General features: G+C 32.0%; 1 protein-coding gene and 1 long non-coding RNA gene across 3 annotated transcripts in view; one reads left to right on the top strand and one right to left on the bottom strand.

The window, feature by feature from the left end:
* Tet (tet methylcytosine dioxygenase-like) overlaps positions 1-7,153 on the bottom strand; it is a 59,501-nt gene extending 52,348 nt beyond the window's left edge. The window contains exon 1 of the mRNA XM_074246267.1: positions 5,634-7,153. Coding sequence (XP_074102368.1) covers positions 5,634-6,752 — 1,119 coding nt within the window. The 5' untranslated portion in view covers positions 6,753-7,153. The remainder of the gene's footprint in view (positions 1-5,633) is intronic.
* LOC141529640 (uncharacterized) overlaps positions 1-23,761 on the top strand; it is a 163,959-nt gene that overhangs the window by 114,395 nt on the left and 25,803 nt on the right. For both annotated transcript variants that reach the window (XR_012479628.1, XR_012479629.1), the window contains exon 6: positions 2,464-2,566. This is a non-coding gene — a long non-coding RNA (uncharacterized LOC141529640). The remainder of the gene's footprint in view (positions 1-2,463; positions 2,567-23,761) is intronic.

Below are 23,761 nucleotides of genomic sequence, written 5' to 3'. Positions count from 1 at the left end.
GCCTATGAAAGGTAAAACGAGAAAGAGGATATCCTCGTTGTGTAGTACGTCGTAAAGGGCAGACGATGCTGATCTACAAGTGACAAGGGAAAATTTACACTGCGATACCATCCTCACTACCGGCTATACTGAGTATTCAATTACCAAAGGACTTATTTTATTATCTACACTATTTTTTATGCTTTATATAATTTGTATTTTTTCAGGGAAATTGAATTCAATTATTGTTGCTAATTGTTGTTAGTCTTTATTTCACTCGATTGTTATTTTATTTTTTGTTAGTTAGGGGCCATTCAAAAATACTTCAGCTTTAAATTATTAAATTTTTATTTTTCATGCAATTAAAAATTATTTAAATCTGAAGCATTTTTGAACATGGAAAAAATATTATGTGAAATTACACAAAATATTTTTAATATTTACTTAAATGAGAAAAACAATTTTTTTTTTTAGTTATCATGAAAAAATTTTGTAATACTATTTTATTTCAGTATATAGCTTTTGATAAAAATATTGTTAATCTTCGATAACAAATTTATCGACACAAATAAGTCCAAAATTTCCTGTAATTTTTCCACAATTTTCTCAACACCCTTTTGTCATTTAATCACTCTTGTTAGTACTGTTAATTTTTTTTTTTGTGTTAATATATTTATTATTTAATTAATTTTGTTAGTAAATGCCAAATTAGTTTAACACAAAACTTACAATCTAAATTAGTAATTAATAATTAATAAAATTAATTAACACACAGTTAGTAATTTTTCGTCGCTCTTAAATTCACAACTAAAAAAAAAGTGTAACATGAATTCAACTACGGTATTATTTTGTGTTATTATAATTAGTTATTGGTTACTGTTGTTAGTAATAAAAAGTGTTAATTAATAATTTATAACATAAAAGAAATAAAACCTGTAGACAAAAGTTAGAATATCTGAAACAACGGGTCTTAGCCGTTAAAGGCGATAAGTGGTTGATAAGTTGTTGTATTCCCGAGTTCCTCAGGGTTATCTTGGCTTCAGGGCAACAAACTCGCAAAGGCCAACTTTTATTTCACTGATCAACACAAAAGAAAAATATTTAATAACATAGAAAAATATATAAAAATACAACAGTTATTCTCTTCTGATTTGATTACTTCAATAAATCCAATATAGTCTACAGATTTATCGCCTAAAATATTTTGTTCCGTAAAGTAAAATTTTTTTAGTGAGATAAATTCATCTCAAAAATTTATTTCCGAATATGTATATAACTTAATCCCGAGATTTATTCGTGCAGATTTGAGGTGATAAAAATAAATTCGGGGGAAAAATTGATTCGCAATTTCGAAAATTCGATTCCCCCGGGCTACCAAAGAACCTGAATAAAACTAAAATGGTTTCTTCTTAACCTACCCCAAAATAGAGGCTTCCAATTTACTATTTCTGTGTATTAGAATGCGACAGCAGTATATATAAATAAAATTCTTATTTTAAAATCCTGGAGAATTCACGACAGTGTCAAAATTCACGGAAGAGTAAGTATCAGCCCCTAAATATTTATCCCCAGCCAAAAAGTATTATCACTTCAAGTCTGAGCCTCAAGAAATGAGAAAAGCGTCTTCCATTAACTCTGAGCGATCTCAAAAGCTAAAAACTCGTAAACAAAATGGTGTTTTTTTATTTATTGCGGCTCTACCCCGTACCTCATTGAAGCTGATATAATATTTTATTTTTCACCAAGAATAATTTAAGTAACGTTATATTGCGGCATCCCGATGATAAACGAGCCTCTCACAATCAAATCTTCAAGTGGATTACCGATATTTCCCTTATCGCCGGCAAACTCGAGGGCTTTCGAGTGTACGTACGTACATACCTATATCGACCTAGTTATGTACAGTATGGGTGTATAATACGTACAGTATTTTACGTATTTATACCAACACTGATAGCTGAGAGAGCGACCAGGACAGATACTACTACTGTATTCATACATAACTCTTGTCAGATATCCTTCTAACCGATTATCAACCTTTGAAATCATCAAATATTATCCCCCCGAGACATTTCGGCATAATCGGATATTCATAAAACTTTTTATCCTCACCGAAAACGTTAATTTCTTTTAAATATATTATTTGCAATATTTCAAAATTTATATCTCAATTATTTACTGTTAATTTATATTCACTGATCAAAAGAAAATTATTTTTATTTTTTGGAATTTTTAACTTTTTTAGATTTATAGTTTTTCATCATTAATTTAAATTTTATAAAATATTTTGCGCATTTAAAATAGATTTGGCAACACTGTCAAGCTAAAAAGCATCGCGGTGATTCCCTAAGACACGTGTAACGGCGTCAGGTCTTTAACGCGTGTGACAGAAAGTTAAATTTACTCTTTAAGTTTTCTACTCAATGGAAAATTTCTTTCAAGCGCAAAGAATTTATAAGATAAAATATTTAATTTTTGTTGCAGAATTTCCTAAACATCGATCGTCAAGATTTATGAATGAAATGGCGAAAAAATCTCCAGCATTCGTGTCGGTTGAGGTTGCGTGATCGGAAAAGATCACGGACAGGTATGTCTATATAAATATAAATACATATATACATCCATACATAAATGACATGAAATCAAGTTTGAGAAAGTCCGTAGAGTTAAGTAGTGTAAAAAATAAAAAGATGAGGGAGCTATCCCCCAAGGATATGAAGGGCGTTTTTTTTCTCGGAGGGTGAGTTGTTATGACTGTGAACCTGTAATGCCTATATATCCATACATCTATATATACGTAAATATAGAAGTATTACAAACATGAAATGTATAGTTTCGTTAATTTATCGTCATTCGTTTTCTTCAGTTTTCTCGAATAATTTTGGAAACACTAAATTTATCAAAAAATTAATGAGACAGTTTTTGTAGTGTTTAATTTCCTACAAAATAAGTATCACACTACCTCAGAAATTGCTTGTATGACAAGATAAAAAATTGCAAAGTTTAAAAATAATTTTTTCTGTTATTTAAATAGAAAGTGGAAAATTTTGATTCGCGACTTTTAAATATCAATATTAAAAGCTTTAATTTTTATTTTGACACGTTCGGACAAAATTTCATGTTCATGTAAAATAAAAAAACACAGTCGGCTTTTTTTTATACGCCCTATTATACATATATACTCGGTTAATTTTAATAAACTGTATCTTTGACCTAAAAATGCCGGAGGCAAATAATTATTTTTTTTTTTTTATATTTATAAACTTCGCAAGTTAAGGTGAAGAAATTTCAAAGAATAGAAGCTTACTTTGAAAGATTAACGTATGATTAGTTACTTATTCTTGTGAACAAGAACCTCGTGTAAAGACGAACTAAGGCTAGGACGCTGGTTATGGCGACTGGGTAATGTAATTAAGTGCATATTATATTATTATATAATACTTAAGAATAAGCACAAAAACGTTAACGAGTGATGACGTTATCGATTATCGGAAGCCCGAGATAGTGAAAGATGACAATATATTTTCTGTCGTACATAAACTCAACTTAAAGTTTACTCGCTTCGGAGCAGAGTAAGAGAACAAGTACAGGGTACAATGTAATGTACAACGTAACTTTCTCAGTATGGTGAGCCCTTTCACCTCTTCCATTTTCGTCGCAGCCATCTCGATATCGACTACGTCCGCGGGCTTCAAAGCCAGGGCCGTCTCAATTCTCAATTTCTATTTCAGATTATATTGTATTACATTGTATTGTATTGTATTGAAAATGATGTAGAGAGCAAGTCGTCAGATTAATACGCGTTCAATTTTAATGTATAATAAGAATCAATAGCACAAACAAAATTTTCCGACAATCGAACGCTGTAAAAATAACACATTTATCTCGGTTAAAGCGAAAAATAATAGAGATATTAATATTTTGATTTATTCAATGTTAAATAACGCTCTCCAAGTGTGTGTGTATGTGAGCGTTCAATGCCCATATGATTCATAAGTCAAACGTCGTACAACAATAACAACGTCAAGAAATATAATTGATTTGTTTGCTTGCGAAAATCTTTCACTATCGGTGTGTGTGCTACCGAATACGTTTTATACATTACAGTTCTCTTATTATTAATCTTCTCAATATATCTTTGCTTGTAAATATATATAACTCGATTTTAAATTTTTAAAATATGTCATTTTAATTGAATTTTTAATGCAAAAATATTACTTGATAAACTTAATCCAAATTTTTTTAAATTAAATATTGTAGAAAAATTTTTGTCTTAAAAAATTATGACTGAATAATTTTTTAACTTGTGATAAAATTTTTTAAATGAATAAAAAAAATCACTGATGTATAAAAGCACATTTTAATTAAAAAATATATTAGAAGCAAATTTTTTAAAAGAGTTCAATGTTTTTCTCTAAGAATTTTTCATTGACAGCTTTAATTTAAAAATATATTGGTTCATTAAAATAAATTTTAATTAAAAAAAAATTGACATGATTAAAAAGCCGGGTCGGGCCTTGAACTTGCGCTCTACGATAACTTTAGTTGGTTGAATAATTTGCTGGTGATTCGACAGCCACGGTGATTATTAAAATAAAAAATTATAAAACATTTAAAGCAAATAAATGTTATGATAGGGAGTAACAATAGATGAGGAACGAGGTCTGAAAAAATAAAACCCGGTATTGAACGTCAGTACAATAATAAACCAGCTCGGTTATCTGTGTTTCTGTATTTCCCTCCGGGAATCCTCTTTCACCTCAACCTCTTTCTTTACATCCTCATAGCTTCCCTCTGTTTATTCCCGACGGTACATTCAGCCGACATCGAGGCCAAGTTCACGCTAAATATATATATGTATACACATGTTCGTGTTATATATTTTATATCAAGCTATAGCTAGAATATATACTATAGCGTAGACCGTCCAATCCGACGGGGCCAATGTCGAGGTTCCAGCTCTACAACCGTTTTAGCTCCTATACCAAGCTACTGACTCTATTTCTATGTATTTTGTATTCTCTATTCCAGCGTCCAAGTCACCGAGTAGTGATAGAGTTGGATTAAAACTTATATATGTGTAGCTAAAGTTTTCCCCGCATAAAATATTTATAAACACCTCCATTACACTAGTATAATTTACCGGGTATGTACACTTGTACTCCATTAAGTGTATTGCTGTGGTTACATTATGTCCCGTTCACACGCTCTTATCCTCCACATGCATCGCTAAAAGATAACAACACTACTATCTACTATTGTGAAAATTCCGCTGGGTTAAATTTTCATTTTAAATGAGCTACCAAGTCACGTGGATCATTTATTTATAAATGCGTGAGAAATTATAAATCTTATTCCTTTAATATTTAACGTCTTTATGAATAAGTCATTGATTTTTGTTATGGTTTCTATTTTACCTGATTATTCATGAAATTTTTTATTAAAAGTTAACTATATACTGTTCAAAATTACTCGCTTCTGATAGCTAGAGAAAAAAAAAACTTTATTTTTTAGATAAGAATTTTTTTAAATAAATTATCCAAGTTTATTAATTTTTTTCGTGCTCAGTTAAACCAACTCTTTAAATAAGAAAATAAAATTCAGATTATATATTTTTGTAATAAAAAATAATAACAAAAAAACATGCCACAAACCTTTTTCTCAGTAAGTTTTTCACAGCGTCTCATTTTGCATATCTGATGACTCTTGTCATTTCTGCAGGGCGCACAGTCTCCACAATTGTCCTTTCTCTGGCACCCGATACACTCTCCACACCTCTTGCGTTTTTTCTTGGCTGGTTTATCCCCCAATCCATTATCTCCATCAGTATCGCCGATTCCTCCCCCTAGATGCCCATGAGGTCCGCGGTTCCCAGTGGAGGAAACAGCCGCGACTTGCCCGGAACTCTCAACATTTCCACTGCCGTCCTCGCTCTCCATAGAACCGGCCCTTATTTTTCTCCTCTCCTTTTTCCTCCCATCGACCCCCGTCACGCGAGAGGTGGGCGAGGAGTCGAGTACCGTGGACATCGGATTCTGGAAATTGGTGTGATGCAATTGCGGGTACTCCTGCTTCACCACCGTAAGAACAGTGTGATGAGGATGACCAGGCGGAGCCGCGAAGCTCTGGACCGGGCTTGACCCCAATAACTGAATGTGTCTCTCATCCAGCAGCTGTTGCTGCAAAGCCGGGACTTCTCTGGCCTGAACCGGAGCGGGGACCAACGGATATCCGACTGTCCCTCTAGAATGCGGATGCGAATGCGGCGGAGCAGGCTGTAGAGGCGATCCGAGGGTGTGAAAACTCGGCAACCCGACCGCGGAAGTCACTGGCGGCGAATGTGAAATCGAGGCCGGGGACAACGGTGTCAAAGCCGTCAACTGGGGCTCCGATTCACTGGGAGGCGCGAATTGGCTCGCGAAACTCGGCAGTCCCTCGTTGCTGGGCGCGATAAGTCCGTGCTTAGACTCCCAGGGCCGCGATAATTGCTCCCGATAATTACTCGCGAGGATCACTTCGCCTCTTGAATCGATCAGCCGGCCCGTCAGGCCCTCGTAGTAGTCCCAGGGTGACATCAAGCCCAAGCTTATGTCCTGGCTGTGCAAAGTCGTAAGAGTTGTTCCGCTATCCATGTTTACGTCTCCCGTGAAGCTGCTGAACGGCGGGAGATGATTCCGCTCACCAGGGCCAATGTTCCCCGGAGAAACGGCCAGTGCGCTCGGGGGGCTCACCCTCTCCGGGGCGATACCCTCCTTTTTGACTTCTGCGCTCATCTTCTCCGACGCATCTTTTGGTTATTCATCCGCGCCTATTATTTTTTTAATAATTGTCAGTGATGATAACAAACTCAATGTCGATAATAGTCTAAAATTGACTAAATTTATTTTTTTATTTATTTTATTAAATTATTGTACTTTGATGCAATGATGATGATGTAATCACGAGTTCTCAAGGCTTGTCTGAATAATACGTTTTAAAACTTCCGCTATACATTCGTTGAGCTTAACGTTGGCTATCTTTACTTGTCTTTAAAGGTTTATTAATTTTAAAAACGTTTATTTTTGTACTCGACAGGTTTAGGCTACGAACTGAAGTAGATTGGTTCCCGTAATCGTTTAAAACTTTATTTATTTATTTAATTATTAATTTACGTGATTCCTGAGCGAAAATTTCATTTTTGTGTTAAATACTTAAAAGGTTTAACTATTATTCATATACTCCGTTATTTTATTTAATTTATTATTATTAAAATTACTTATTTATTTATTATCTCCAGTCGTTTAGCAACGGTCTACGGAAGTCAGTACTGATGTACTTGCGCTATGTACCTCGTTGATTTGTGAAAAATGGTTGATTCTTTGGTTTACGGTTTGCGTTACGCCGTTTTCACCCGCTCACTATTTATTTTACTTATTATTATTACTATTATTATTAATATTAATTTTTTAATTATTATTAGTATTACTTTTTTTCGTCAACAATAACTTCTATGCACTTTAATTTAAAATTTAATCCTTGGATTTGGCACTGGCGGACTTGTTTTTTTTTTTTTTTTTTTGTAGGTATCAGATATTTTTAAAATTTAACATTGCTCCTCCGTTACTTAATTAGTCGTTTTGTTTGTTTAAATTTATCCAACAAAATACATAAACGGGTTAGTCTTTTATTCCTAAGCTCGAGAATTAATTACGTAGACAATATAGAGGCTAAAATTTATTATTCGCACTTCGTAAGAAAATATAAATCACTTGAGGTTAATATAGCTTAGAAGGCTGTTGATTTGTACGTTCTGAAACAGAAAAATAAAAATATATTTATTAATAACAATAAATAATAATTATAACAATATTTTTTAATGTAAAAGTTTAATTCTTGTCTTGGCCGTTAAAAAAAATTATTAATAGAAGTAACGTCAATTAAAAGTATCGAGAAGGCTTTTATACGAAATAATTATTATAACAAAAATAAAAATCACTATAATAATAATAGAAAAATAATTTATCCTTCTCTCTTTAATTGTCTAATATTATTTAAACTTAAATTAAAATAACAATTATTTCGAGCAGCTAAATATACATTTATATAGATGATTTTTTTCTGCAATAGTCTTGCTTAGCAGGGAAACACAAGCCAGTTGAGCATGCAGTGGCTAAAATTGTTTTAAATTTACTCAGTATGGAGTAAAGTAAACTATATTTATCCTCATATATTACAAGTACATCATACATATTTTGTATTTATTTAGATTTAATAATACATATATGCAGATGGTGTCGGCGTAAGTGCGTGCCGGAGTGAAATGGATGTAGATGTTCAGTTGTAGCTGGCGGGCGGGCATGAGGATAGGAGTCGAAGCTCGTTGACCACGCGCTCTACTCTCGTTCTCTTTACTTGCCAAGGTTACTATTACGAGTCCTACTGCCCCTACACACGCGCCCACCTCAGCTATTCCCACGCTTTAGTATTCGTAAACGACTATCCCACTGCCGTCATTCACACAACGAACGATAACAACTTCTTCTTCTGGTGTAATTATTTTTACTACATACAGTACGTACGCTACTTACTACACAATATTTCGCTTTTTTATATTCACTAACCATAACAATTAATCATAATAATAATAATGATAATAATACTTAATAGTTTTTATTTTCCCGGTAAAATTATTTGCTTTAATGTTCCAGTTCTTTTATTAATTTCAGATCATTAGACTTACATATTAATTTTTCTATTTTTTTTTTTATGGCGATAATAAAAATAATTTAAAAACCTTGAGTTGGAAAAATTATTCCAAAAAAGGTTTTATTTATGTTTTTTTATCAAATAAAAAAATAATGTATAAACATCAATATTTATTTATAACCATCCACCCCAAATTTTATTATCACGCGCATTGTATAATGTACATTAGAAATGTTTGACTAATGAAAATAGTTTATTAATGCATCAAACTAGAAACGCCATAATAACTCAAGCTCAAGCGTCACGTAACAAGGACCACGTAATATCGATCGGGTAACCCTTGGTATATAATACTACACACCTAACTGCATGACTAGACAGTTCAAAAGTTTTAGAACCCCCTTCTATTTGTTTCCATTTACATAAAAAAAAAATAAATATAAAAAAAAATTCAATTTGATTTTCGAGAAAAATTCTTAAGTTTAAAAATTTTTCTTCTTGGTTTAATTTAAGTTAATTTTTTTTTCAGTGTACGAAATAACAAAATTAATTGATAAAGTTAGGTTCGATAAACAAACAAATAAATATTAGAACTGAAGCAAGTATAATTTATTTAATAGGTAATAGTTAATAAATGTATGGGCATAACTGAAGGGGATGAACGTTAATCGCACATAGGCGACAATTGAAGGCATTAATATTGCCCGTGCTTGCAGTCTACGGATAGGAGCGCGAAAATAGTCTAATAATTCCCTCTAGCTTTCAAATTTATCTCTGCTTGTGGTCCTCGTCCTCGACCCATTGTTAATGCTGTAGATAACCGCCCACTCTCTATCCACCTCCCGACGTCCATAGAAATTTACAACTCGAGCTTTTGCTATTATTTAACCACCGGGTCGCTTTCACTCCTGTCCCATTACCATATATTGTAATACACAATACGACACGTGTTTTATTTTCTTTATACATTTATTGTTCTTATTGTTATTTATTATTTATTATTTAGTTACATTTTTCGTAAACAATTATTACGGTTCTACGCAGCGAGATCACGGACCTGTCTCGGGTATTGAACTTAACCAATCTACGTAATATTGTTTCTTTGCTACACTTAATACCGCGAACTTTAGTCTTTAAAGGTCGCGAAACTTGCCAGTGAGATGAGATATACGCTAAGTGCCAGTCTTTGACTTTGATAGTATAAAAATAATATATATTTTATTTACTAAATGTCCAATAAAAATAATCAGTCTTCATTAATTTTATATTTTAATTTTAGCTATTTTTAGATTTAACTTTTTTTTTTACTACACAGTTTTGTTATCTTTCATTTATATTATCAATTTTATTTCTTCATTAAAAAATCTTAGAGTTTTTAATAAATAAAAAAAATAATTCTTACCCTTTATTTTCTTGAATGAGAATTTGTTAAAAAAAAAATCTGAATAAAAATTATCTATCAATAATTATGAATAACACGACAAGTATAAAATATTCAGAAAAAAAAAATAAAATTAATGATAAAAATTGGACATTTGGTGAAAGAAAAAATAATTTATCGAATTTGAAAAGAATTGACGATGAGAATAAAAAAATTAAAAAGCATGAGGAAGATTTAAAAGCATTTGGTATCTATAACCATACAAGTTTTTTTTTGACATAATATATGTGATATGTACGAGGATGTGAGAGCAGCAGCTGGTTTGGTGTATAGTCGGGCCACGCTGCACTTTCGCTGAATCGACCGTAGCGAACGCACAAAAATTCAATACCGCCTCTCGCGAGTAGACGGAGTAGAGTAGAGAGAAAGAGGATAAAAAAACAGGAGAAAAAGAGAAAGAAGTCGTCCATAGTGTAGCCCATAGTATGTTTTATGTACCATACAAAATACAGACTATACTCCAGAGTACACCATAGTGCACACCGAGACTTGTAGATTCAGTTCAGGGTACCGAATGCGTCGAAACTCGTAAAATAATAATACCAACCAAAGCAGAAATCTCTCTACTCTCTATATTACTCGGTATTCGCAAGCATCCACAAACTTGCATTACATATGTTCGTATCCGCGGCAAATACGTCCGACGAGTTTCCTGGAAACATGATCCAGCCTTACTCCACAAAACGCCAAGAATTTATTCCACATCCTCGTGACACACTGACTACAATACACCAGCGAAATCCTCTGGTTCGTAAAATCCCCAGCTCAGCATCCCAACTATTCACAAAATTTAATTTAATTAGACGATAAAACCCAGACAACAAAGAGTTATAATTATTTATCTACTCTGACGTTTATTTTATTTCATTTTATTGAATTACGACTCAGAAGTTGTTTTTGTTTGTTTTTTTTATCAATACTTTAACATTATGTTTTGCTTTTGTATGAAAAACAAAAATACTTTCGAAAAATAGCAGCACTAACATTCTGCCACTATAACTGTACATGAAAATGGCGTTTTATGTGTTAAAAAACCTTTTTTTCTTGTAAAAGACGGTAAAATTATTTTTTTTTATTTTTTTGAAAGCACAATCATTAATTGTAATTTTTTTCTTAAAATTAAAAATATAAAAAATAAAAATTGAACCAATTTATAAAAAAAAAAAAAAAAAAAAGATTTCCATCCAAAGAACTTGTCAAAATAAATTAACAAGAAATCTTCACATACAAAAATAATAACAAAGCATGATGAATGCATTTGCTAGCTTGGTTGTCTATTCGGGTCGCTTTATTGCATGTTATGTATGTAGAGGAGTTTAGTGCAAAGAGAGTAAAGAGTAAGAGTGAGTAAAGTCGAAACAGATCCTCCTAAAAAAAGTACCACTACAACAACTACTGCTACTACGGGTTAAAGATGAAGCAAGAAAGCTCTTGGGTACACTTTCGCCGACCTCGTGATGTGAGATGTGCCGCGGTAGAGTCTCGCGACAAAGGCTGCTTGATTCAAGGTCTCACGCACACATTATCAACATCGTGTTTTGTACGTTCATACACTCGGGATAGAACTTATACGCATGCGTTTATTCTCTTCTTCTTTATCCCGTGCCCGTACAAACACGAATCAAATCCAAATACAAATACAAATATAAATACTACCACAAATTTATGAGTAAAATTACAAGCACACATGTGCGTTTTGGTGCCGGTACTGACTATGAACCATCATCCCATTTATGCGTACATACGGTCCACAAGCACGTTTTAAATTTACGGATACTTTTCGGGTATTTTTTTTATCGATCAGACAATTATTATTATTTATATTTATAATTTTATTCGTTTCGATCGGGGATGAGGAAATAAAATATCAGTAAAATAAATAAATTGAAAAATTGGTATGTCAGTGGATGGACTGCGGGGAAAAGAGTTCCTCTTGTTTGCCGAACAATCACAATATATAATGTTTCGTAAGTCGCGCATGCGTCTAATGTACTTGCGTTCTGTTCACATAATATGTGATATGTATATGTGTGTGTATAAAACCCTTTAACTGGCACCAATACACCTTGGAGATATCGGAAATGATATAAAATTGCGTTGACTACGTCGCTGATATTTAAATTGGTTCGCTAAACCACAGATTAATGGGACCCGAACTACAGCGAGTACTTTTGCCTTAACTTGTATTAGCCTCTGCTCTTTGCATCGCTCCATGTGATTCTTCTTTATCTTGTATAACTGGTTTTCGAAAAAAAAAATTTAAATAACAAAATATTGCTGCTTTATTCTCAACTTTGTTCTTTATTTATTTTATTTTATTTATTTTGGATAAAAAAGCTGACAAGATTTACGGAAAGTAACATAAATAAACAAAAAAGATTTGATAATTTCTGTTTGTATTACGTTTTAACTTTAGGTATCAACTTTTAAGTTAAATAGTCTATGGGTATTGTGTGATAATTTTAGGAAATACTCGAGATAACTTCCATGTTGTATTATTATGTATGAACGTTGCATGGAAATGAGAGCAATATAATCGGTGTCATAAATAGTCCATTGACGTAGGGTGGATTTGTTTAAAATAAGTTACCTTGTGTGCTGATTGTAAATTTTTTTTAGCACAATCATCACATAGACAATTTTACATTACATTTTTTATTTCATTTTATTTCAGTATTAGAGATTAAAAAACAACGATAAGAACGCATATGTAACATATATAACGTTTGAATTTTCTGGTATAGATCAAAATAAATTTTTTTTCTAGGCTCTTCGACGATTTAATGTACTCTGTTTAGTCTTACTGTTGCTTGTGTGATTATGTATCCATACCAAAAAGATATGTGTGAAGAATAAATGCTTTAGGTTAATTCAGGGTCGTTACCTCGTTGCCTCGAAGCACACATTCGGCTTTAAGATTTTTATTATTAATTTTTCATCGAGAAAATTTTTTATATTTATATACTTTTCTCGCGGGTAATCAGTTTAAATTGACACGAGGGTTCCAAAAAAAATTTTATGTTTATTATCTGTAAGTGTTTTTCTTGGGACAGAATAATAGATGAAAAATTTTTTGGAGTAAAAGCTTTCGGTGTTTTAATAATTTATTAAATTTTAATTCAAGTATTTTTTTTTTTTTTTTTAATTAAGAAGATAAATTTTATAAACTTGAGATTTATTTACAAAAATATTAATGAATAAATTTTTCTAGAGCTTCTGAGAAAAATCATTCGAGTAGGCTTTCATAAAAAAAGACCAAAAAAAAATGTAATTGAGACGTAATAAATGTCAAAAGTGTAATTGATATATTTGGGGTTAAAGCGAAACCAAAAAACGCTAAATCACGAATAAATGAAACACAAAACTGATCTCGAAAATCGGAACGCGGCTCGGCTTTTGAATTCTCTCATGAGATTTCAGCAAACCGCGGTGCGGTTTCCCCGTCGCCGCGTGCCGATTCCCTCTCGGTGGGCGATAACTGCAATAAAAAAGGAGAAAGAAACGATAATAAAAAATATATATATATATATATATATATATATATATATATATATATATATATATATATATATATATAAAACGAAAAGGAACCTCGAGGGACCGGTGCGCCCGTAAATCTCTCCCTGGCGCCCGTTGTTCTCGCGTTTTGTGTTTCTCTACTCTCTTTCTACTCTCTTCGGTGCCTGCGCTGGTTTCCTCATCCTCATACTCATATAGTATCATACATTATACACTACGAGTACCACATCCCGATCCAGGATCTAAATCCACATCTTCGTATTTCCTCTTACTGTAATATAATAAAATATAATACAATATTAATAACTTAGAAGTGGAGAAAAAAAAAATTTGCCGATTTCTTATTTCACTAAAAAACTTAGTTCCGCTCGTGGCGGTCCTTTCGCGGTGCCCAAAAACCCAGTACATACACTATTCTCGAGCTGGTTCTGTTTCTCTGGATGCTTTTTAGCTGTGGACCATTCTCAGAAAAATTGTCGTATAACGAAACGGAAGCCGTGTTTTATACGACCTCGAGCGTTATTTCGCTCTTTATTTTTTTCCTTTTACATCACTCTTAATAGTTTCCTCGTGTGTCCCTTTTTTAAAACCAGGTTTACGATTTTTTTTATCACGAGCCCATTGTTTTACATTAAAAAACAACAAATTTATTACAGGCATCATAAAAACCGAAGCAAGGAGCTAAATTTCGAGTCGGAGGTTGACTTAACTTTAAACAAAACTTCCGTAGCCGAGAAAAAAAAAAATTACTCAAACTTTATCGTTTCCACGTTTTTAAAATCCCCAGTATAGAGTTTTACGGGGTTATCAACTCGTGAGTCACAGGTTAACTGTTTAAATTTATCCAGATCGTTAATAAAAGTCCGTTCGAGCACTCAAAATATTCGCTGTTCGCATTACATTGCACTGCATTACAATACCATGTATTACTTTAATAATTATTTAATTATAATTACAGTATAATTTTATTTTTACTATACAAACTAAACTAAGAGACGGATATACCCTTATAATAAAAGTTATAATTAAAAATAAAATAAATACGTACGGTAACCCGGCATTAATATTCGTTCTCGGGATAAAGAGAACGAATTTAAATTGAAAAAAGTATGAGAGAATAAAGAGTCGAAAAAACACACACACACATGGAAATGAGAAAGACTGCACCGTACATATATGAGTGCATATTCATTTCATTTTAATATGTATACAGCCCAAGTAAAGATGTAAATATAAAGCGAATGAAAACGAGAGTACCGAGAGTGAGAGCGAGCCAGAGAATGAGTTACTGAGTGAGTGTGCACTCTCATTCTTTCTCTCTTCATCCATACAACTTTCATTCTCAACAACTACAACTACTGCTGCACACATTGGTTGTAAAAAAAGCAATAAATAAAATAAAATAAAATAAGAGCATCTACGCGTGCTTGCTATAATCGTTTACAAGGAATACACGATCAAAAGCACATACTGATACACAGGGCTCCCAAATTAAACCGAAAACACCAAATAAAATTAATAAGTGCAAAATTAAACTGCGAGTGAATTATTGGAGGGAAAAAATTGCTGAATTTTGGAGCTTCAATTGGTGGAATTATAAAGTTTTATAATTTCAATTTAATAAACTTATTATTAATATTATTATTATTAATTATATTTAATTGTAAATGAGTAAAAATCTCCGTACTTGTTTTAGTTATCAATAATTTATTGATCCCTCGTCATCGTAATTATAATCACCATCATCATAATAATCGGGCAATAATTGTCACGCATATTTAATAATCTTGTTTAATTCATGCGAGTAACAGCAGTTATGACAAGAGCGTGTCTCCCGCATCACGATATTACACCGTATTATTTTTTTATTATTATATTTTATTATTTATTGGTAATAATAATATTATTAAAAATACATAAACACGCACGATTTTAAAATACGAGAAGTCAAAATATATTTATAAATTTCACTATTGTCACTACATAATAAATGCACACTTAACTCCAGTAGTCCACACTTTTATTAATTTTTCAAAAACAAAAAATATATAACCCGGCGTTGTCGCCGACATAAACGGAGTCGTTTTTTTACAACACTTTCGGCGACTCGTTTTAATTTAAATTTTGTGGATAAAAAATATATTTATTATTTATACTAATATTAATACGTTTTTAAATATTTAATATGTATAATTAATTAATAATAATTATAAAATATGCGCCCGAACACACGAGTATAAAATTGTGTACCTTTGGTGCGGGCTGGCCCGTGTTGTGTGTGCTCGTCGCGCAGTGACTGTGTGTGCTCCAAAATGTATTCTTTGTCCGACGAGTCGCAGCTGCCCGCGTTTCATTCCTCGGCAACCTCCGGAGGTGTTCGTTGGGGTTCGGGTGTCATCCCGATACCACCGTGGCGGGAATCCAGGATACGCCAGGATAGAGCTCTGTAGTGGTGGTGGTTCGAGTGGTGGGTGGTGATAGTGCTAGTAAAATTATTATGGCTATGCTGGAATGAAAACCTAGGCGCAGCGGTAGTTATCATATATGTATATAGATGTATTATGCCATACACGCATAGTCTCACGGCATGTGTATGTGGATGAATTTTGAGAGGGGATGTTCTGCGCGCGCAAAGCGCACTGCGCCATATTGTTGCAACCCTTGCTTTTAAAATATACTTTTTATATGCTATTTATTTTATTATTTTTTATTACTGTGAAAATATTTTAGTTTTTGATACCATTTATCGGTTTAATTGATCAGTATAATCATATTTTTTGTTCGAAGAAATTCTTTCATTTTTCATTCTGTTGACTTGAAATTCGTTCTTCTGGACAGTTATTTCATAAATTAATTTTTTGATTTTCATTAAAATTATATTATGACCAAAAGAAAATTGAAAACAATTTTAAATATGTTAAAATTATTATTTATTGTTATAATTTTGAAATTATTTTTACCGACAAAATTTTTGTAGATAAATTTTTACTTACAAACTATTTATAACTTTAAAAATATCTGATAATTTATCAATTTTTTAGTGTAATATTGATACATATTATTTTTCGTTATCTCACTTTTAAATTATTTCTACTGAGCATTTATTCATAGTTGAAACTTTTCAACTTTTATTTAAATAATTTTGCTGCCAAAAATTATTCAAAATTTTTATAATAAATTATTGCTTTACTATTTACTTGATAACAATGTATTGATTTTTGGTAACAATTATAAATAACAGATGACTTTCCATCTCCCATTTATTGATTAGAAAAAAAAATTCACCCTCAAGCTTAGAAAATTCTCAACGATAAAATAAAATTCTCCCGTCTAAATTTCAGATGTAATTTTTTTATGCCAAAAAATTTGTTTACTTATTCACAAAAGTTATTAATGATGTATGGTAATGACGGAGTTTATCGTTATGAGAAAACTACTGAGATTTGTTTTTTGACGCACAAATTTAGATAAGAGATTTATGTGTCGGAAAAAAACTAGATGATAGAGTCTGATGCTGGATCTCAGGAGATTCAAGATACTATAGTTCACATTTAACATTTAGTATACATATGTATATAAATATATATGTGAAGATGGTACATCACATAAGTTTTGGATACTATTATTATATTATGAGGGTATATACAGATGATTATCGAAGGTGCCGACGTACCAACGGAGATTCAACAGTGTATATTTTTTTGTAACCAGAGACATACCCCCATCATTTTTTTTTTATTGTATTACGTTTGAAATATTAATGCACGTATTTTTGTTAGTAAACGCCATATGCTCCTGACAATTCCTGATATATCTCACAATTCCTTCATTAATTTTTTCTCTGCATTGCCGCCCATTATTTTCTACAATTCTTTATATTAAAAAAATAATTTGACTCCAAAAAATAATAATAATAATTTTTATAAAAAAAAATGATACTTTACATTGAAAGGATTTATAAATAGAATGAATAATATCGGAGAAATATCCGTAATTAATATTTATTTAATACAACTTTTTACTTGGTACAATGAGCTTAAAAATAAATACAAAGAGCGTGTATATGTTGGCAATAATAATTAACAGCGACGCGACGTTAAGTAAAAAAATTATACCTTGCATCCGGACGTGTTTTTAACATAAAAGAGTGTGTGTGTGTGTGTGTTGGCGCGGAATAAAGAGTAAAAAAAAAGTGTTTAAGTAAAAAAATGAAAAAAACTACGTGTGATATAAATTAGATTCCATTGCTTAACCTCGACTCTTGGAGTACAATGCAGTAGTTCAGTTGATGCTCGGTAAACCGAGTGCACACATGTATGCGCTCGGACGCCTCGGCAGAAATAAAAGCTAAACTCGAAGCCCGATTTTCCCAGGTAGATTTTCCCGGCCGCATATTTTTAACGGCCGACATTCGGTCACGCATGCACACTCTGAGAGGAGACACGCATATACATCTTTATTTAAAATATATAATATATATACAATATATAATATAAATTCACATACGCAAACAAATACATCGAAAGTTGTTTTTTTGATATGAGCATATGAGCATCGGCGGAGGTTAAAGCGAGACGAGGAATTAATAAAAAAAAAATAAAATAAAGGAAAGAAAGATATCTGGTCCACTGTAGTGTGCATGTGTGAGTGTGTTGTCGTTGTCGGACACCCTGGTTGTTATTATCATAACAATGCCGGCGTATGCAGATATAAATTAATACGTATTCTTGAACAGGGGGTTGACGTACGTCGTTGCGGCTTTGCTGCCACTGTTGAGAGTGACAGGAGATGCATCAGACTCGTCTTTCATCCTCTCTTTGTGTATATAGATATTTTTTATGTCCAAGTGTAATTCTTTAATGTCGGACTCTTTCACTCTGTCATCCATCGCCTTTCACATCTTCGGGCTCGTATCGGGGCTTATCTGTATCAAGCTCACACGTAACTGAGGATTAATTGCGCCCGAATGCTTATAATTGTCCCGACTTATCCTACGATCAAAGATCCGCATCTCGAAAATAAAAATTGTTAAGCACTCGCGTGAGCTCTGAGAACGAGTACGAATAATATAATAAGACAAGTAATGAATATTTAAATTCATTTCTGCAGTTGGTTGCAGAGATGTTTTGTCTTAAAATTTATCTACAGCTAGAGATGATTTTTTTTCGTGTTTAATCATAAAATCAGAGTATTCTTAGTTCAAAAATATTTTTTTTGAATCTAATTAATTTTTTTTTCTCTATATAGATTAGATATTAATATATAACAGTAATTAGCAATTAATATGAAGAATAATTAACGCAATAGAGTTATGTAATTTTAATTATGCATTAAGCGATAATACAGCTTAGAGCTTATGGACTAATAATAATGATGATGATGATAATGATAATGATAATATTCGAGGAGGTATTAATATTATCACGTTAGACCTGTTAATGTCGTCGTCATGCACACATATACATATGTGCAGACCGGGATGTAATGAAGCGACGTGTCTACATGCACATCGGAGATCGGAGATCGCAGATCGACATGCCTGCCAGGAGAACTGTCAATTGAGATCGCAAGCCAATATTGGCGACGGACGCTAATAAGACCCGGCTCCTTGAGCCATCTCAGGACATTAATAGGATATTCGGTCGGTAATACGCCGTCTCACTCTGTTTGTGTCACGCTTACACCCTATGCATCGCAATTATAGATTATCTTCTCATTATAATACTTATACTTATGCGTGTCTTGTGTTACCCCTTAGTTCGGTTGTAAACTATCTGTGGGATACGCATTAATAATTTAGGATTTTTTGAAATATTACCTCAAAGCATGTACGCCTGTATTGGGGGTATGTGTTTACTGAGGAATTTAATATTATTTTGTTGTGCCAGCTGTGTTATATAAATTATGTTATTGATTTTCTTTTCGAGAAATAGGATGTAATTTGTTAAGTTTTGTTTGATTAATATTTATTTATTAATTTTTTTGGTAAATAATATTGTTTGAAAATTTTAGGAGTTGAAATTTTATTTGACATAAAAAATTTAATAAATGCTATTGAGTTTTTTTATGTAATTTTTTTGGTTTGTTTTTTTTTTTTTTTTCGTTGCAATATTTTTGAAAATTTTGGTGTTTTCCAGCGGAGCAAGATTTTAATAAATTTAAAAAAATTTTGAATAATTTGTGTCTAGTAAGATTTATTATCGAAAAATAATAAATGTTAAGTCCAATTTAGTCTTAACGATAAAATTTTTTAAAAAGCAATAAATTTATAAAAAAAATTTGTTCCTCTAAAATCTGTTAATCCAGCGCAAGTTTTAAATGACTATTGTTGAATATACTGGGCTCTACTTGGAAAGTTTGTTAGGGCAATAAGAAAATGAGGGGTTGAAACTTGGATGTATTCGCGCAGTCAGGGTGAGTTGTTTTAAATTTAATACTCGAGTAAAGTATAAATGAGAAAGTGTAATTTAAAAAAAAAAAAAAATAAAATAAAATAAAGAAAGAAAGTTTAAATATTTCCAATTAGTTCGTTTCCATTTCCACGAAATTCAAATTCAAATTAAATCATAATTTCTAATTGTACGGGTCAATTGCTGGATTATATCAAGAATTATTGCCTCAGATGGAGGTAATATATAAGTACAAAGGTATAAAGTTGCAATTAATGGGCGAGGTTTCGGCAAAATACAGTATAGAGTTTTGATAATGTATAGTGTGAGAGAATATAAAACGTTGGAGAGTTTATTGCGCTTGATGTTGTATAGAAATTCACTGGCAAAATCCGGACAGATGTGAGGAATACAATGATGCTGAAATAAATCAGTTTATCGAGGCGACCAGGTAGGAAAAAGGAAACCTATGTCCACAGTACACTAGTGTCTCGATGCTATTGTATATATTGTATATCACATACTCGCGGGACCAGCGGTTCCCAACATACACGTTATTATTATTGTTATTATTATTAGCTAACAAACAAGACAGTTGTCGAAAAAAATTAAATCCCTGCGGAATTTAATAAATTCGGCTGATAGAAAAATTACTGGATGGCAGAGCAGTGAAATAAATATATATGAAAAAATAAAAAATCATTTTTTTCTTTATTTACAGTCGGAATATAAAGTTGCAGGACAGACTTTTTGTTTTAGAAATTACGAGTTATGAAATAGTGGAGTATAAAGTAGTCGGAGATCGAGAAAAAATGAGTAAAGAAAGAGGAAAATACGAGGGAGATTGAATTATTGGCCGAGTCTAAGAAAACTTTTCTACCCTACTGTGGGTGGTGTGTAGTAAACTATAGAAATAAAGAGAAAAAACACAACGGTGATTACTTTCTTGCAGGTTGAATTGAAATGTGTGTCTCTTGTTTATATAGACGCGTACATATATATATATATTTATTTGCAACGAAAAAATAAAATCGATAAAAGTACGTGACTTTTACTTGAAAAAGTTTACAGTGATCTTATCGCTTAAGCTATTTCTGGGGATAACTATCTAAATTTAAACTATCTTTCTTCACAAACAATTTATTGTTAATCTGACAAAAGTTTTGGAGAAACTTTTTTTATATTAAGCGGCAATTTATGTATTGCATCATAAATGCACACCGAAAAATTTGGGTGTGCAGCTGAGGAAAATACTTTAGACAAACCTGGGGCGGAATAAATTTATATTGAAAAATGAGAAAATCAAAAACTACAATTTTCTCATTACAATTTAAATTTGTTGCTTTAAAATTTTATATTTTGTTGAAAAAAATTAGAAAATTTATATTTTTAATTTAAACAATTAGTGATATTATTTTTTTATCGGAATTCTAAATTTCAACCATAAAATTAATTTTTTTACAACTAAAATACTTTTTGCAAATTTACCCACCAAAAAATTGCATAATCCCAAAAAAATCTCAAATTTAACAAAAAAACCCTTAATGTCCCTTACAAACTGACCTTCTCGGACATTTGGGCATTTATACCTGACATCTCGCCTGTTCTAACAATCATAGCATATATACTATAGCTAGGCGGCAGCCCATGAGATTTTTATCTGTCGTAAGATCCTTTCGAAATATCGATTATTTAATACAAGTGTATAAAGGCCCGCTAGTTGACAATGCAGCTGCCAGCCTGAAAAAAATATTTTTATAAAAAAAACTCCCAGACTATTTTATTTATCGACAGCCTGGCCCGCGGATTACAGGATAGGATCCGGATCAGGCTCTATATCTCATGTTCTCAGACTTAGCCAGTACTACTATACACATACATCTACAATCTACATATACTATCCGTTAATTCTCGACTCAGACCGTACCAAAAAAACTTCACTTTACTTCACTTACTCTTACACAGAGTGAGAGCAAATCACAGCGGGCCAAAACTCGACCTGCTTCATATCCATTAAACATTTAATTTCATGATTAAATTATACATGCCAAAAAATATTGATAGTGAAGATAGCAAATAATTATTCGGCGAAACTCGTTACACGTCGCCATTCGCCATTCGCTGTTCGCCATCACCTGTTCCTATTCATTTATAATAGCCTTTGCCTCCGTTCTTTCCCTTATTTTGCACAATAATGTATTTATTATTGTTACTGTACTCTATATATGTCATGAACATTGTAACAATGCATAAACGTATGGATGGATATTTTAGATAGTGAATTTTTTTTATAAGCAAGTTTAGTTCAAAGAAGAATCATTTTATTGTAGATTAAATAGTATGCGTTATAAATTGAACATACATTATTATATACATACATTAAATATATACAGAAAAAATGTCAATTCAAACCAAGAACATTTTGGTCTTTAAAAATTTTTTAATTTAAAAATTTTTCCAAAAGACATTTTTATTTAAACGTCCAAAATTCGATTTGATAATTTAAAACAAATATTTTTCTTGAGCTTATATATTTTTTTTTTCTGTTCACACACTGAGAAGAATTTATTAAAAGTTAATAGATATTTATTCACGATTAATAAGGCTTGTTAAATATTACTAAATCCATCTATCAGTGAATATTGTGTTGGCAATGGATTCAACTTTTAAGTTCGTCGTCGTGTATGTCCATCATACATTTAACATTGCATTGGGGAAGGCTCTGATCTTGTGACGAGATCTTGCACAAAATAATCGGCATGTGTGTGCGACAAACACTATACTTATATATTTATTTATAAATATTGATGTCAATGTTAATGTGTGTGAGTGTACAAAAGTAAACGTAGTGTAGTGGCAAATAAAGCAGCTGCGGAGCTACTAGTACTGCTGTTGCTGTTGTAGCACACCATCGGTCTCGTGACACGCGTCCATTGTCGAAGTTTCATGGCAACCGAATGAAAAATCGTCCAGCACGTTCACCTGGTACTGGTGTACCACTGCCGAAGATACGGTATGTAATATAGTGATCCAACAGTAACTGCTTGGGAGATGCTCAGTTCTTTGCTCCTATCGATAGGAGTTTGTGTTTCCACATTCTGGATTTTAAATTAATAATAGAAGTGGAGAGTGGAAATGAAAAAGTGGCGGTAGTCCTTTCGAATACGCTTTCAGTTGGGATACGTTGAAGTAAAGCTCATTCAAAAAGGACACTGGAAGTGGGAAGATGAAAAAATAGAAGCGGCTGCCTGCAGAGCTCCTGAGATTAGACCCCCTTGGCTGCTGTTGGGTCCTGTATAATCGATCTTCTCCGTTTGTCAACTCACTCTTCGGCTATCAATTTTTTATTTATACTTTTTATTGTTTGGGAGTTCGTAGAGAAAATATAAGTTTTTTTTTGTCCAAGGGGAAATTAGATTTCTTTTTAATCGATTCTTTTTATTGTTATATTAGATTGGAGATTTTCGATAAAATAATTAATAGGGTCGACTATCAGAAAATTGAGAGTCAATTTCAATTTTTTTTTAGAAATTTAATACAAGTATCAAGTCACTAAAGCCAAAATCAGAGATTTAAAATTAAAAAAAATTTTCAATTATAATGTCTGTATTAAAAAAAAAATTAACTTGATTCAAAACAAAAAATTTAAGATCCAGTACAATTTAATTAAATGAAGAAAAATTTCTCAGTTCAAGAATTTTTCTCTTGAATCAAGTCAATTTTTTTTTTTTAGTCAGAATTTGTCAAT

The sequence above is a fragment of the Cotesia typhae genome, unplaced genomic scaffold, assembly GCF_013202065.1.
Source record: "Cotesia typhae breed Kobodo isofemale line unplaced genomic scaffold, CoteBio_Ctyphae contig_48, whole genome shotgun sequence".
NCBI lineage: Eukaryota > Metazoa > Arthropoda > Insecta > Hymenoptera > Braconidae > Cotesia > Cotesia typhae.
The sequence above is the reverse complement of the archived record's forward strand: the minus strand, read 5'-3'. Positions and strand labels throughout refer to the sequence as shown.